This window comes from Takifugu rubripes, chromosome 20, assembly GCF_901000725.2.
Source record: "Takifugu rubripes chromosome 20, fTakRub1.2, whole genome shotgun sequence".
Taxonomy (NCBI): Eukaryota; Metazoa; Chordata; class Actinopteri; order Tetraodontiformes; family Tetraodontidae; genus Takifugu; species Takifugu rubripes.
In genome coordinates, this window is record NC_042304.1 from 11,323,653 (window position 1) to 11,340,569 (window position 16,917).

A 16,917-nucleotide genomic window follows, 5' to 3' on the forward strand; every position below is an offset into this window, starting at 1 on the left:
GGCCCAAAGTGCCAGCTTTAGTTAAACATCAACGGAGGGTGAATAATACATTAGCCAGGGTTAGTCTCCACGCCATAGCAATTCCTTCTCCATCAGAATGGCAAAGGATAATGGATAAACAGGCCGATAAATAAAAACTATGAAAATGAAACCTAGTCCACTGCATATAAAATGTGAGTGTTGCTTTGCTCTATTTCATACTGCCCTCATCCAACAAGGCGGCATTTTTGTGACATGTGCCACCTTTTCCCTTAAAATGTATGCTTGAGCACCTCAAAAGTGACACGACACCTTCAGATTACAGAGTAGCGCAGCCCTGGCACAAAGTGCAGCTCTGCCTTTAGCCGACTCAGACATGATAGGTTTGGGTCTTCTGCAGAAAGCTTATTTTCTGTCTCGGTTTGCGGTCGTCGTGTATGTGTGAAGCCTCTGTATTTTTGGGTTTGTGTCTCTGCCAGCCAGTTTCTGGACACGTGCGTGTTTGTGCATATGTGTGTTGCTGAACCCCGGATGATTTATTCCGTCTTTCTCCGGCGGTGCTGTCTGGGGCCCTCCGAGTGTCATGTCTATGCGCAGTGGTCTTTATGTAATTGAAGAGAGCCTCTGAAAGCCCCAGCCATATGGAGCCGAGCAGCTCCAGACGTCTGTCTGTCCATACATCAATTCATTTTCATTGCCAAGAGTCGTGACTCGTGGATAGTCACTATCTATTGCATGGTTTATCTGTCGGGTTAAATGCATTAATATGTAATAAGGTTTGGGAGCAGATCCCTGGCCGTAAGATTGACCACATAAAACTGTGAATATGTGGCCCCAGTTTGGTTGTAATTTCTCTCTATCGACTCAAAGTAATCTACATTTCACTTTCTCTTCCAAGAGGTTTCAAAAATAAACATTTAGGAGCCATATAATTTATTACAAAGCGCCGTTAGCTGAGCTCACATTGTCAGAATTGCACACGCGAAAGAAATAGAAGTGAATCCTTTTGAGCCAGTCTGGATATTTCATTATAAATAAAGGCAAAAGTGTCTTTGAGAACTCTAATTTACTTCCTTTATATCATTTTAACTTTGCTTTGTGTCTGATCCCATTTTCTCATCATCAAACATGCAGTATTGGTAATCTGGAAATCAGCATTTTTTATTTGATACAAGAATCCTCTTTGGATTGAAGCTAAATGGGTGAAATTGAATCACAATCTCCCAGTAAAATCACATTTAAAATAGCACTGACGAGGATTTATTCAGAGCTTCTTTCGGGTCTACCTTATGCTCTCTCTCTATATATCTTTACCCCCCTCCCCCCAGTGCCTTCATCACTGCGCTTTTAGCTCCCAAAGAGGCAAAAACCATTTGCACAGAGAAGGTCTAACAAGTCAGGTTATTACGAAGCCAAGTGTGAGATTAATTAACTTGGTGGCGATTAAAAATGCAAGTTGGGAGAAAACCTCTGTGAGTAAAGAAGGGACGCGAGGTTAAGGAGGGGGGGGTGTTGCTAGACCAATCAGTGTGATTAATGTTTGTCCATTTGCGGACAGACGTGGTATCGGCAGACAAAATAGCCATAAATAATAATAATCCACCTTTTACTTTGAATTAATGATGGCTCCTAGCAAATAAACACATATATCAGCGTTACTCTTTATAAAAAAAAAGACACCCCACTACCCCACCCCACCCGACCACACAGACTCAACATTAAAAAGTCAGCATACCTGCACAATAGAGACTGTGATCGTGTATCTGCGTCATGGGCATCTTGCCCCACCACCCTCACTCATTTCCTGTTTGTGTTTGAAATGTCATTCGATTAATTGTTTTCTGTTTTGGGCCACTCCACACTCGCATGAAAGGCTGCAGAGACACAGTCGTGTGGCACAAACACATGTGGGGACGTGACGGGTTGTGCAGGAGTGGCTCGGCCCCACAGGCCCGTAGAGGACTGACCTGGTGAGCCGCATTCCTAACCCGCTCCAACCTCCCCTTTTGTTCTTCTCCGCTCTCACGTGAATGGCTAATGACCGGGCGGCCAGGTAACCTGTAACGAGCGGTGGAGAAGCACCAGCCTGCCCGTGGGGTTTGCATGTCACCCAGAGTTCTTCAGCCATTTTGAAAAGCGAGCACAGGAGAATGGGGTGTGATGATGGGTATATGCAGTAGGGGGGACAGACTGTAATTACTCATCCAGTACTCCCCGTCTGCCATTTTTCCCCTCACTTCCCCCACCTTTTTCTTCTTCTTAAACTGTGAGCAAGGGCATACCTGGGAAATTAACATGACTGGCGGTGATAATTGACTTGATAATTACCCTGAAACATCTTCATAAATCATTTAGCAAATGTTCAATGAGCCAAAGGACAGCTTTTAACATGTCTAGCATAGGGAGCACGCTAATAGGCTAGTCGGATGGCGATTTGCCCGTGTTGCTATTTTTGTGTCTTTCATCTGCGCCTTTTATTTCTGTAAAAGTTTTCAAGGAGAAACAGAAGAAACACTTTTTGTTTTTGCTACAGTTTTTTAAACTGAAGTGATTCAAAGTAACTCCGAGCCACTGGCACCTCAAATGTAAGCTGTGGAGCACGGCGAGGCTTCGCGTCACACTGTCAATGCAGGTAACTTTCGATACCATATTGCATTAAAGGTGTCTTTTAAAATGATCTGATATGTTGACAGATGTCTAAAAAGAGAGTAAGCGAGAGAGAGAGAGAGAGAGAGAGAGAGAGAGAGAGAGAGAGCCTGAGTGTGTGAGGGAACTAAAGTGCCTATTGAAACAGAGTGGCAAAGCTGGGTGCTAAGCCTTTTTTTCTTGTGGAGCTCAGCCATTCAGAGAGCCACAGCTTTTATTCAATGCCTGGTTCCAGCTCTTTCTACGCTACACCCCCTGTGAACAAACAGGATTTGTGTGCATGCGCGTGCATGTGTATGTGTGTGTATGTGTGTACTCGTCTTAATATGTCTTTCCTTCCATTTTGACTTGTTTTGTTTTCATTTAGTTGTTTAAATGTTGCATTATGTGCAGTGTGTGTTTGAGTATTACCTAAGTGGACGGTGGGGCGTTTGTGTTTCCAGGTGATTGGGCTGTTTTTCCGATGCAGCCGTTGCTGACACACACAATTTCTCAAGACGTGCTATTAGAGCTCTGAGGTAACTGCTCGTGCACAATGAGACGGCACAGGAAGCACAATAGCCCACCTACATTTGAACAAAAGTGTGTATGGGTGTGTGTGTGTATGCACAAAAACCTCTGAGACTGGGCTAATTCCACACTCGCAGCCCTACAGTAAACGCTCATTCACTTGCCAAGGTGAGCATGTTCCCACACAGGTTCCCAAAGATCCAATCTGTTTTCATACATATAGAATTCTCCACAGCCATATTCTATACATTGCCAGAACTGATGTGAATAGATGCACTGGTTGGCATCGGGGCAGAGGAGAGAACTCGAGCACAAAAAGAGAACGGGCCTGAATTAGACAATGGATGTCTTGCTGCAATATGGCGAAAAAAGTTCCCAGACACACAAAACATGACATAAATACTTGCTCACATAGCCACTTAAGCCTGCTGCATGTCAGCATTCCATACATCGAAACAAGCATATGGGCAGAATATATGAAAACTTGCACCAGTTTTCCTTCATCTGCTCTCTTCCTGATGCGGAGACATTATTTCCCCTCTGTGATTTTATTTCCCGTCTACCTTCACCCTTCGCTCTGTCTCCAATTTACTTTGGCTTTTCTCTGCTGCCGTCCCTCCGCTTATCTCAAAAATGACCCTCCATGGTGATTTCATTTGTACACTTTCTGATTGGGAGGTATGGAACTTTTGCGCCGCATCACTGATCTTTAATTGCTTTTGATTTGTTATTAATGTGATTAAAAAATATTTTTTCCTTCTTTTTCCTTCAAGAAAAAAATGGGAAATAGTAATTGTTGATCCCATCCAAGAACATTTGAATGTCCTAATGGACACACGCTGACCTTGGTGATACACTCCTAATATTTAAAGCAGCGAAGCGTCCGTAATCACGAGTCCAGTCTTTGAAGGAGTTACACTTGTGTAAACATCCATGAGCAGGTGGGTGGGTGAATGGGTGGGGGGGGGGGGGGGGGGGGGGGGGGGGGGTGTTGAAGGTGAAGTATGAGGGCAGATTGGTTTCTGCCAGAACCCCATCGGCAGACCTGACATGTTAAATGAGACCCTGGATGGGTTTAGCAAGTCCTGACACTCACCTGTCACAGTGTTAGCCTGCACCGCTAATACCCCAAAATCCCTAAAAGAGGCTGAGGCGCCAGGTGAAGCTGCACAGTTGCTCACAAACCTCACTTTTCACACATATTTGTCTGTAAAGCATTCCTGCCATCAAAATGGCACAATTTGAATCTTTTCACTGATTAAATTAGAGTGTTTAGAAAGAAATATGCTCATGTAATGTGAGGAACTTGCACAATTAAGTCTTATACGCCTTTCTTTGCAGATGACGATGAGGTAATTGTTGAACATCTGCGAAGATTAAATCAGAGGAAATTTACAGTTGTTTTATTTTTAATCTAGGCTTGTTTCAGACTCATCTCCGCCGTAGTGCCCAACAGCAAAGCTTTGAACACCTGCCACAAAGGAAGATATGCATTTAAAAAAAACAAAAAAAAAACGCAGGGAGCACAGATTTTACTTTTACTACTGGTAGTCAAAGCATGTTTTTACAACTTGAATACGGATGTTAAATGCCACTCATGTGCTGTGTGGTTCTGTGCAGACACACATCAACAGTCTCGGTAAAATGTTTCTTGCTATCGGCCCCTCCAAGACAGTGGGAGGTGAAACCGGATAAAATCAACATACACTCCATCGCGCACAAACAACACAAACACACTCTAATTGCTGTCTCGGTACATTTCTGACTCAGAGTAATGCAAAGTTAGACATGCACAAATACCCACAAACCCCATCAGCCAGATTCACATTTCCATATGCAGATTGTCGGGAGAAGCATCCCTGCTCTTCACGTGCTTGTTTGCATTTTTCAGTTGCAGTGGGCTGAGATTGGTGCCAGGAAATCAAATGACAGAATGCAGGCATCACAGAGGCACACACGGAATAAAAACCACGCCACCAATTCTGTGATTGCGTTTAACCTGTGTTTGCTGTTAGCACCCCGCGCTGACTGTTTTTGGAGGGAAAGCAAAAAGTCACATTGGTGAAATATTGTAAAACACACGCAAGAGTTACCAGTTCTAGGAAGGAGGTGGAGCAAGGAATAAAAAAAATATTGAGTTTAAAATTCTGGTTTAGGTTGTGGTCATGCTTTCCACATTAGGTGACCTAAACATCGCGTGCACCAACAGAAATCTGGTCCCATGCCCATTTCCTGGCAATGCTTAAACAGATGCAGACCTAAACATTCCCAAATGAGGAGCACATCTTTCCAGACTGGGTGTGTCATTCATATGGATCCAAAGCCAGGTATATTTGGGCTAAAATTATGGCAGACAATTATTCCATTTATATTAAAAGAAAAAAAATTGTACAAAGGCAATGCTTGTATTTAGGAGTTGTTATTCGTTGTCAGATGAGGTCTGGTCTTAATATATAGGCCCCTGCTTGACTTCCACTTAGAGCTGGTTTTAAAGCGCCGGCAGTCCTAATTAGATTTCATCTGACAAGGCCGAGAAAGGCTCGTGTCATAAAGCAGCAGGGTCCGCGGCGACCACTTCAAATGGATCCTTCATTGAGACGGTAAACGTGCCACACAGGGAGACCATTTTCTCCAGAACAAACGACTGTTTTTATTATCCTGAGCTCATCGGCACATCCAGTAAACTTCCCATGGCGTTCGAGGAGAACACTAGCATGTGTTGTTTAGGTGTTCAGCGTTGCGCTCCAAAAACCAAACTCCTGATCCTTGAGGTCTACATCACCCTTGGCTTTGATTGCTTTGATGCTATGCTCTGCACATTGAAAGCACCATCTTAGGTTATCTGCAGGAAAGTTGTTATGTCATAGTGCACAACGGAGCCGTCGCTGCCTGAGTAGAAACGAGCGAGACAACAGTCTTGATGAAATGCAGCCCTTCCTGCAAAAAGGATTCCAGAATGGGGTTTTGGAGATACTTTCAAGCGCTCGCCTGCAAGTCCAAGACGCCAATAAAAAAGTGCTAATGGCTCACCCCTGACCGTGAATATGCACGTTTGCGTGTGTATGTGTTATGTTGTCAGTACTATTGATGAAGGGGCTGCGAGTTTTTCACTCGGAGCCAAACATGGAGCCACTGAGTGAGCCAATGGAGACAGCTGTGAATGCCTGGATCATGGGCCGGGTTAGGGGTTGCCTGGATAACCAGAAGGCTGCTGCAATGAAGAGGGAGGAGGTGGTGCTGGTGGTGGTGGTGGGGGGGGACTACTTCAAGAAAAAAAAACATTCAAAACAAGAAAAACATAAATAATTTGTAGCCTCTTCTGCCTAATCAGATGGAGCTAAAGGTGCCACAGACAACAGGAAGAAGAACCACCTAATGTTGGCACTAATCTGCCACTCTGACAAGTATAAATATGATCTGTTCTGCTTGTCACTTTGAGGAGCTGGTTTGAAATGGCTGAATATGTGCGAGCACACACACACACACACACACACATAATCACGCACTCAAACAAGCACACATTCACACACGGTCACACCTGGTTTTTTTAGACAGTTGCCCTGAGGGCTACCTGTTCCTCAGATGCTCTATGCTTTGTAATTACTAGAGTTAAAGAAAGACAGACAGAGAGAGACAGAGAGAGAGAGGGAGAGAGAGGCGATAAAGACAAAGGGGCCCATTCCAATGGTGGTACAGGAACTAGACCAGACTTCATGAGCCCTTGAAAGAAGCAAACACTCTTCAGTTGTAGCAGACACACGCATGCACACACCCACACAGACACATGCACATATATGTAGTTTCAACAAGGCAGCTGCACAAGCTCACAATGACCTCCTTTCTCTGATCAAAGCTTATTCTTTTTCCATTTCAACTGCTCTGCCCTGCTCCCTCAAAACCTCTGAGTTAAAAAAAGAGAACATGCTCATGTTTATTTTTATTTATTAGAATTGGGTAAGCGCCTCTTGTTAGAAAATGGGGCCAAGAAAAAAAACAGAGACAGAGATCTCCAATAGTATTCAGCCGCAAGGTATCTTTCGACGAGGGGAAAATAAACGAGTGCGGGGACTCGGTGACAAACGCAGAGGGTAAAGATTGGGGCTCATTAGACCTCCCCGTGGGGAAAGATGGTACAAAAGTTAAAGTAAGGGGAAACACAAAGGATGGAGATAGAGAGCTGATTTATTAGGCAAGGAGACCAAAAATCTATTAGCATACACAGGACAAGCCCCTTAAGTGACAGCCATTGTTGGGTGACTGACAAGGAGTGTAGAGGGATGTGTGTGTGTTGGGAGGAGGGGACTAAAGGGGAGGTCTGGCTATAAAAGAAGGGACTAATCATTGCACTCTGGCCCCGACTGCATTTCCAATTTAAATCTGAAAAGCACCCCTCTCTTTCTGCACCCCTCTTCCTCTTTCTGCACTTCTGATTCACATTGGATGACAAAAGCGGCACCCACAAAGCAATCAGGCTAATAGCGCTAATAAGTTGAGCGTGGGGTCCTCGCTCTTAGTGTTGACACATTTCACTGTTTCTGTGGCTAAACAGCAGCTCAAGTGTTTGACATCGTATTTTAATGGAGTGGCTGCCCCATGCCAGGTTGCCATGTGCTTGGTCTGTTTGACTGGAGAGGAACGCAACAAAAGCACCTTAGAGAAGAGGTGGGGGAAAAAGATAATTAACCCGTGGAGAAGCCTTAGGGGAAGGAGTAATTACGGGGGCTTAAGGTCTATTTATTGCCTTTTCTGACAAGAATTCTTGCTGTCATCATGTTTCAATAACGAAGCAATGCTAATATGAGGGTAAATATTGTCTTTCTTTGGATTCTAGTAGGAAGTTAACAGGAAACTATTACTTTCATGAGCTGTTGTTTATCTTCTCTGTAACCCCCCCATCCCCCTTCTTATTGTCTGGATGTGTGTTTCAATTCTCCTTCCATTATCTGTCCTTTGTCATTTCATTAGGTCATACTAGCAATGAGCAGCATGCTAAACAGCTCCAAGCAGAGGCGGCGAGATCAAAGTTAATCACTCACCTGTCCACTGGTTCGTCCAGGAGACTTAGCCTCCTGAAACATCTCCACATTCCTCCTTTAAAAATTGTCTTTCTTCTTCTTTCCTCTTTCTGCTATTCTTTTTTTTTCTTTTGACTTTAGCTTGTTTGAACAAAGACATATTTTAAGAAGCTTGTAAGTGCGTGTGCACATGTGTGTTATTGTGTGTTTGATGCAGCCACAGAGACGAAAGCTTCGGTGCCCTTCCCTGTTATTAGCCCTGTCCTGTCATTACAGGATTAAAACATAGGGGTTGGCCCTGCATGCGTGTGTGCATGTTCACATGCTTGTTTTCCTGCATCAGATCTCTTAGAGCCCGTTTGCTTTTCCATCCCAACGTGCCAGAAAAGGGAAGAAAGAGAATTGCCAGGATCGGCCAGATGTTTCCTTGGATAATTCACGTGCTAATTCAGTAATCTCCTTAGACAGTTTGAGAGACAGAGGCCTTCCTCCACCATCACGGCACCAAAACCCAAAGTACATAATAAAGAGAGGAATGCAGAAATTAAAAGCGGTAATATATGTAAAGAGAAAAAAGATGTGGGCGGAGGAAACTGCAGAATTAGATCCACCATTTCACAGGGATGATGCAATATTAAAAATGAATTTAAAAAAGGAGAGCATGTATCAGCCTCTTGCACGTGTGTATTGTGATCCAAACCTACTGTAGCTCCCGCCTCTGAATACTTCGTCATGTTTACACGGTGATTTGCTTGATTTTCAAAATGTTCCCCAACTGGTCTTTGTAGTTTTGCACAAAGGCAACTTTTGCATGTTTTTACTTAAAAAAACGAATCATTTTTTCTGATTTAATCCGCCTCGCTCCATGCTGGCACCCCTTTATCATTCATAAAATTGTACTTTCGGTGTGAGGGCGTTCAGCAGTTTGTTTCGTGGTTTGCTTTTATGTCCTTATACGTGTACACACAGGTGTGTGCATGTGTGATTGTGTGTGTGACTGTTTTCTCTGACTGTGCAGGTGTCTGGATTTGCTCATTCATGAATAGCATTGTGCCAGTTTATATGCCCAGTGTGTTATTCACAGCCACACACAAATGAACCAGAAATCACAGTGACAGCGAGGGGGAGGCCAGGTTGGGTCAGGGTCTTTCAGCACTTTTGCTCTGGCCCATTGACTAAGGAGTGTTGCTCCACTTTTGCACACAATGCAGGGCTTTGCAACAAATACACACAATAACGCCCCACTCCCCCCACCGCGCACAAGTACACACAGGGTGAACAATGCAGATGCAACGAGATGAGAACAGGTTATTGCTGCGTGCGCACTTCTGAGTAATCCACTGTTTAACTGTGGGGCCATTCGTGTGACATGTCTCCCTTTTTCCGCTCCCTTCCGTCCTTCCCTCTGTCATCACCACCTCCGCTCCACTCTTTAACCTGGTTCGCTCTGTCATTGCGTTTCAACTTTATCATTTCCAGCAAGGTCATCTCTAATGACTAGCCTCTATAGCAAACACATGCCCCGACAATAAACGGTAGGTAAAGGGGGGAGGGTAATTTCTCGCCTACCTGTGCAACCGGTCCTAAAGTTCACAGTGACACGGTGAAACAGACACCAGAGGAAGTCCTGAAGCTATTCACTGCTGACACACTTTCTGAGCAGTACATGCACTCTGTGGTGACATGTTGGCTGGCTAAAATATCATCTGGTAAAAGCTGGCTATTTCTAGGGATGGCTGAAAAATTGTTGGAGGGTGACATGGAAGTGAGTGTTGTTATGACTGTCAGTCTGTTTCCAGTGCCACTCCCAAAGAGAGTTGACAGAAAATGTACTGTGGAGGCCACCTCCGGTCAGAAAGACAAAACAAAGTGTCAAATCTCAGAAGGCTGATACAGAAGCCACACTGTCTGAAACATATCCACGAGTGCCATCGTAGATTTGAAACAGCGACTCCTCTTAATTTGGTCTGCAGATCTACCCCAAAAGTCAACATTTTTTTTTCCCTTTTAGCCTCAGCAATAGTTTAAGTAGATGTTTGACATGACAGTTGTCACAGATGCATTGTAAACACAGGAGGGAGGGACTGGAATTCAGTGGGAAATACCTGCTACACCATTTACGAAAAAGGTCTTTGAGTTGAAATCCATTTGCATTTGTCAACTCTTTCGACTCCAGAGTGCAGCCTTGATAGTGACAGGTATTTGATGAAGAGTGTAAAATCCCACAGAGTATTCTTTTACTCCCCCCCAACCAGTTTAAAAGGCGTTTGTAGCAGAAACCTAAAATTCCACGTCAGCCTAACAGGTTGATCCGCTGCAACAGAAAATTTTAAATGTCTCATTTCCGTTTTTTGACCACCAACAAGCGCAATCACTGGCAGAGCCGTTTCATCATCTTTTTTACTGTCCTGTTCAACAGCAGAGCGGTTGAGATAATGACGGTGGCTGCACACGGTGCCTTGAGCGCGAGGTAGTAAAAGATTCAACATTTACAGTTTTCTTTCTCAGGCTTCTCCTTTTCTCCGAAAACTGACTGTGGACACAGAAAGTCGGGGAAAGCAAACGTACTGAATTCAGCCTGTATGTTCAGAACAGATGTAGGTGTAAAAATGAGGTTTCAGAAAGTGAATTGAAGCACACAGACCATTGTTCTGCTCAGGAGCCTCTGTTGTGACACCTAGTTTTATGGCCCCACTCTACTCAAGCCTACAGTGGTTTTATTTATCTTTTACAACCTCCTACTATGCTCTGTGTGTGTGTGGGTGGGTGAGTGTGTGTCTGCCCTGTGGGAAACGGAACTCTTTCCCAGCAAGACTCACTGTTGTTTCCTTTCCAGTGTATGAAAGTAAATGTCTAATTGAGACTAATTAGCCAGACAAGGAGCTACAGGAAAATGTCAGAGCGCGCCCACCAGACCCGGTCTTCCTCTCGTAGACACTGGCGTCTTACCTGTCCTGCAGACGGATTTTTACGGCGCCGTTGTGAAGCAATTCAAAGTTATTGATCTCTCTTGTCTGACCTGTTTTTTTTTCTTTGTTCTACAGAAACTCTGATGGACACAACATGGGCCACGACAGAATTAGCCTGGACTGCACACCCTGAGACCGGGGTGAGTTAACAACAACAATAAATAAATAAAACAATAAATAAATAAATAATATGGCAGCAGCAGCATATCTGTGTTGACATCATTCTGTGATGTGAATACTCAGCCGGATATGTTTAAGGATTCAACAGGATGTACTTTTTAGTGAACGGAAAAAAGACACACTGCAATCCAATTTCACCGACCCGCCCAGCCACAGATGCTCCATTGCTCCCGCCCCGGTGCACTCAAAAAACGAGAAACAACGCTTTCCCCACAAAGTGGTCGTTTAAAAGGTTAAAATATTTCTCGTAATTGACCCGTTGCAGACCCAAGCATCCAAATCTGCCAAGCACAAAATGCCGGTGACAGCCCCGTCTTGCTTTCCCATGTGGTCTACACAAAAGCCTAAAGAGGAGCGGAGAGTCCTGACCTCTCCTCAGCTTCACTTCAAAGATCGCAGACACTCCTCCTCCCGCCTTTGTGTGGCCCTCTGACTTGGATTTTGAAAGACGGGCCCTGTACTCCGTTTTTACCTCATTGCCCTTACTAGGGCGATTCCACCTCAGCTGTTGAATGTGGCGCACCCTTTCGCATTCTGCGCTTCCTTTATTTCCAAGTAACTAAGCACTAATGAAGCCAGACACACTGGCCTCATCAGCTGCAACAATCGGCAGCAGAAACGCCCTCACTGCCTTTTGTACCCCCCCCCCCCCCCCATCTGCTTGTCCTCTCAAGCCTCCCCCCTGCTCATCCTCATTAAGCTACAATACAACAGCAATGCTCCCACCAGCTCCACATGTACCAACAAAAACACTTTTCTGTTTTTTTTGGAAAAAAACAAAAACAAACCTGTAACAGATGCTCCTTTTTGAGTGGTTTACATATGCAACATAACAACCCAAAAGTTTCTACTGTTGTCCAGCATGATGGATATCCCAGAGTTTCCATTGCAGATTTGATGTTGCCACTGTCAAATTTACCAAAAGACACAAATGCATATTCATTTCCCTCTTTCGTCTTGCATCCTTTGGTGTGAGATGAAAAGTGTTTTGAGAGAAACGATACAGAGAGAATGCAAAACCCAGAAAAATGTCAATAAATGAAGACAGAGACAGAGCTTTTAAAAAAAACCCAAAACATAAAAATACATAAATTCTGCAGAAAAATATTCTCGACCAATCCAAGACTGCACTTTCCCTCTTCAGGAATGCTGCCAATCACAGAGGAATCACAGCATGTCTGTCTAATTTCGGGCATTATTTTAGACATATGCACATGATTTGTGTTTATTTTTGACAGCGAATCCAGAGACAGCGGTAATGGTATATAAACACTAGGCGATACTAATGTCACAGCTTATGGTCTGAAAGCTATTTGCTGATCGGCACATTCATTTCCTGACATGTGAGGCACTGCATGTACATGCCTGTTGACTTGGTATGTATATATCTTAGTCGCACTGTCTACATCCATCTATGTTGTCTGTAACATTAAGCATCATGCATGTCCAGGGTGTAAATTGTTCCCTTAAAGCAGAGTAGAGTAATTCCACTCACTCCTATGATTAAAGGTGCTCTACTAAATTCCACTGGCACAAATATAAACCTCAGAACCTTTTCTTTCTGAAGTATACCAAGCTAAATTGTGCCAATAACAGTTTTAAAAAAAACGCTATGCTTACTATTCTGTGACCCTTTTAGCTTTAAGATTTTGCCTTAAAGGCTTAATTTAGCTTTTGTAATATAAAGTAATATGTTTTTTCCGGTCTGTGGCAGTTTCGCCAGGTCATTAGAAAAATTATTTTGCCGGCCAAGGCCACGGACCCTAAAAATGACAGTGCTTGTGCACCCCAGAGGCTTTGTTCCTCGTCACTTCAAACCTAAAAGTCTTGATTAGAAGAGGCCGAGAGAAAATGGAGCGCATAGCAAATCTTGCATAACGATTCATCTTGCGGGAGATCGATGCCAAGAAACTTGACCCTTTTTCATGACCTACTTTGTTCATTCAGGATTGGTAACTCATTCTGAATTTGTGGCCACGGGTGCGTCTCCCCAGGGGAAGAAGACATCCAAAAACAAGCTTGCACACTAACTAACTGTAATATGTGCACCCAAACAAACAATAAACAAAAGCATGCAGAGCCACACCAACACTTAGTGAGTGGGTGATTTAGTACACCAAACCTAATACCCATTGACACTTTTTGCTTTTAGTCGTCTCATTGACCTCACTGCTGATTATCGATCTTTTCTACGCGTCTTTTTTCTTGAGCCGGACTATCCTTTTAATGTCACAGCTATCTACACTCCTTCACGTCCTTCCTTATGGTCTCAAGGGTCTCGGATGATTAGCCCTGTCTCCACGGCATCCACATCGAAGCCTTAATTAAGATGCTCATAGCTGCAATGGAAACAACTGGCTTAGGAGGACAAATTGGCAGAAATTCGAGACTGTCGATTGTTCGGTGTGAGTGCGAGGAGAAGATTTTTATTATAAATGCGTCTTGGCATTTGAATTGACAAGGGCGGTGAGTGATGTGAAAAGAACATCCTGCAGTCACTGGGGCGGTGATTCAATCTCATGAATTCGGGACACACGTCCAATAACAGCCACTGATTAAGTGTGTAATGCTGTCTTCTTATTTATTTTCCTTTTCCGTGCATCTCATTGTCATTTAAACACTATGAAGCATTTCATTGCCTCATTCCAAAGAGTTTTTTTATGCATCTGTATTTGAAAAATAAACTTATATACCCTAATAAATAAATCCTTATAAAACACGGGAAAAAATGCTTTCAGACTGTATCATCACATCAGGTGTTAAACAATCTGCATTGCTTATATTCAAAATGGCAATCGAGTTTAAAAAAAAATGACCCTTTTGTGCCAAGTAAATCAGCCCTTGGGTACTGAAGCAGCTTTGAAAAATGTAAAAACAGAAAAGCGTGAAGGTTAAGTGCTGCCTTTCCCTCGCCTTTATTGGAGGACATTGCAATCATAGCTCTGTAATCGAGGTGTAAATGGCTGCGCGGCAATGCTACTTTCAAACAAGGCTGTGGTAAACATGCTTTGGTGGCTTTGGCCTACAGAGGTGACAGGTTAAGTAATTGTGATGAATTTGCCGTCCGTGTCTCCTACATTTTGCCACACTAACCACAGATGAAAAATGCAGCATGGCAAAGGCGAGGGAATGAAATTGAAAAGGACTGGGAAGAAAAAAATCCACATGAATCCTTTCTATCTAGTTTCTCACTTGTGCTGCTGCTATTTTCCTCAAAGAAATATAATTTGGCAATGTGTATGGAGCTTTAGGGTATGCAAAAGGTCCAAATCTGTCGTCTGCTGACACTAGTAGCATACTCTTAACATCAGACAGCTAAAGCTAAAGCAGAATAGAGGCATGTCTTGGGCACTTCCCCATCTTATTTAGGCACAACTTCACAGCCACATGCTTCATTTTTCTTTGTTCCTCTCGCCAAACAAGATTATTAACAAGTAGTTTGAACATGTCAAATAACAGTGTTACTACGAGAGTCAACAGTGTGTGTTTGTGCATGTGCGTGTAACAGTACATGAGCAAATATAACAGCATTTGACATGTTGAGCTTTTTATTTGATTTACTTTACAGTGGGAAGAGGTGAGCGGCTACGATGATGCGATGAACCCCATCCGGACGTACCAAGTTTGCAATGTCCGTGAAGTCAACCAGAATAACTGGCTACGCAGCGACTTTATACCCCGAAAGGATGTGCTGCGTGTTTACGTTGAAATGAAGTTCACAGTGCGAGATTGCAACAGCATCCCAAACATCCCAGGATCCTGCAAAGAGACCTTCAACCTCTTCTACTATGAGTCCGACTCTGACTCGGCCACCGCTACCAGCCCTTTCTGGATGGAGAACCCATACGTAAAGGTGGACACCATCGCTCCAGACCAGAGCTTCTCCAAGCTCGACGCTGGACGGGTGAACACCAAAGTGAGAAGTTTCGGGCCCTTGTCCAAAGCCGGGTTCTACTTAGCCTTTCAGGATCTTGGGTCCTGTGTGTCTCTCATTTCCGTGAGGGTTTATTACAAGAAGTGTTCCACCACCATCGCGAACTTTGCCGTCTTCCCAGAGACGGCAACCGGAGCCGAAGCGACATCCTTGGTCATTGCTCCGGGAACTTGCGTCCCCAACGCCCTGGAAGTGTCAGTGCCGCTGAAGCTTTATTGCAATGGCGATGGAGAGTGGATGGTTCCTGTTGGAGCCTGCACCTGCTCGGCCGGTTTTGAACCAGCCATGAAGGATAGCCAGTGTCAAGGTAAGGCAATTTCATGTCCACCCGCAGCCTGGTAAGCCAAATTAATTCATAGCCCCAACAATACGCACAAGGCAGCAGCTCCGAACAACCCGGCTGAAGTCAATATAGTTTTTATATACTGCTTCATGTATGGAGAAAGATCACACCAGCAACATTTAATAGCTTATACCAGTGTCACACACTTACAGCGAGTGTTTGGGGGGTATTTCCCCACGCTGATCAATAATGTATCACATTATCGCTGCTGTGAAAAGTTTACATTTGCATTTTACAGGCCTCGTATCTGGTGGGTCTATGCAGAGTGAATTACAATGATGGTAATGAATGAGGCATCTCGGCCTTGCAGGATATTGCTTCATTTGCACACACGGATACACTGAATGATGGTGAGATTGGACAGGTATTGTCTTGGCTGCAGGTTACAGCCTCCGTTGCTAGATCCGCCAGCAGCCTATTATGGCCTGTTTATTTGGCCCGCATATTTTTCAACACATTATTCCAGCGACTGCGAACAAGAATAATGCACTTTCGATGATACTGTCAGCAGGCAGCTGTTCACTCTTTTGACCTCAGTTTTGCCTGGCAGCTGGTTACTGAATAAATGGAAATGCTGTGGGGGCCGTCCGTCTCTGAGAGCTGTGAAAGCCTATGACGGTTGCAGGTCTGATGGAAAACAAGACAGGTTCACAGAGGTCGAGAGCAAGGTGAATTCAAACAGCACGTCCCAGGTTACTGTGGAGTGCTGGTGACAGCATGAGGAGAGGGAGGGATAATGGAAACTGTCCATGTGCGGAGAAGCAGAGGGGTGTAAAGGTCAAATGGAGATGGAGCAAATGAGAGGGTCAAGATTGCTCATCGATAGGACTCAGTTTTAGGTGTCAGGGCATGTAAAAAATGAAAGGAAGGGCCCATACTTGAAGTGATTTCAAGTATGGCTAATTAGTGTTGTATCTTTCTCAGCACCCATAGTACTGATCAGGACAATGGTGAAATACTCCTTCCACTTACCTAGTAGTGAGCTCTGGAAGTTCTATATGTGCTGAGGGAGAGAAAATGAGAGACACCCCGCCCCCCTCCCCCATGGAACACACATATCATTATTATTCATTTGTCTTCAGGTTCATATCATGTACTTTCCCTCACCCTTTTCATCATCTCTTGATTTCTTCTTGCACTGAGCGGCAGGAATCTAGCTCCATTTTGGTGTAACAGTCTTTACTTCTTGTCATGTTACTCATTCCTAATCTGTAGTCCTTTGCAGGCTAGTTTATGATGCTCTGCCTGGGTATTAGTAATTAGCCCTCTTCGCCTACACCTTTACTTCTTCTGCTCCACATATCTTACCTTTACTTTTTTCTTTCTTCATGCTCCACAATT

General features: G+C 44.0%; 1 protein-coding gene across 9 annotated transcripts in view; it reads left to right on the plus strand.

Annotated features, from left to right (window-relative positions):
• Positions 1 to 16,917, plus strand: part of LOC101064051 (ephrin type-B receptor 3) — a 49,137-nt gene that overhangs the window by 12,967 nt on the left and 19,253 nt on the right. For all 9 annotated transcript variants that reach the window (XM_029827855.1, XM_029827851.1, XM_029827853.1 and 6 more), the window contains exons 2-3: positions 11,195 to 11,259; positions 14,868 to 15,540. In XM_029827855.1, the coding sequence (XP_029683715.1) occupies positions 11,195 to 11,259; positions 14,868 to 15,540 (738 nt within the window). The remainder of the gene's footprint in view (positions 1 to 11,194; positions 11,260 to 14,867; positions 15,541 to 16,917) is intronic.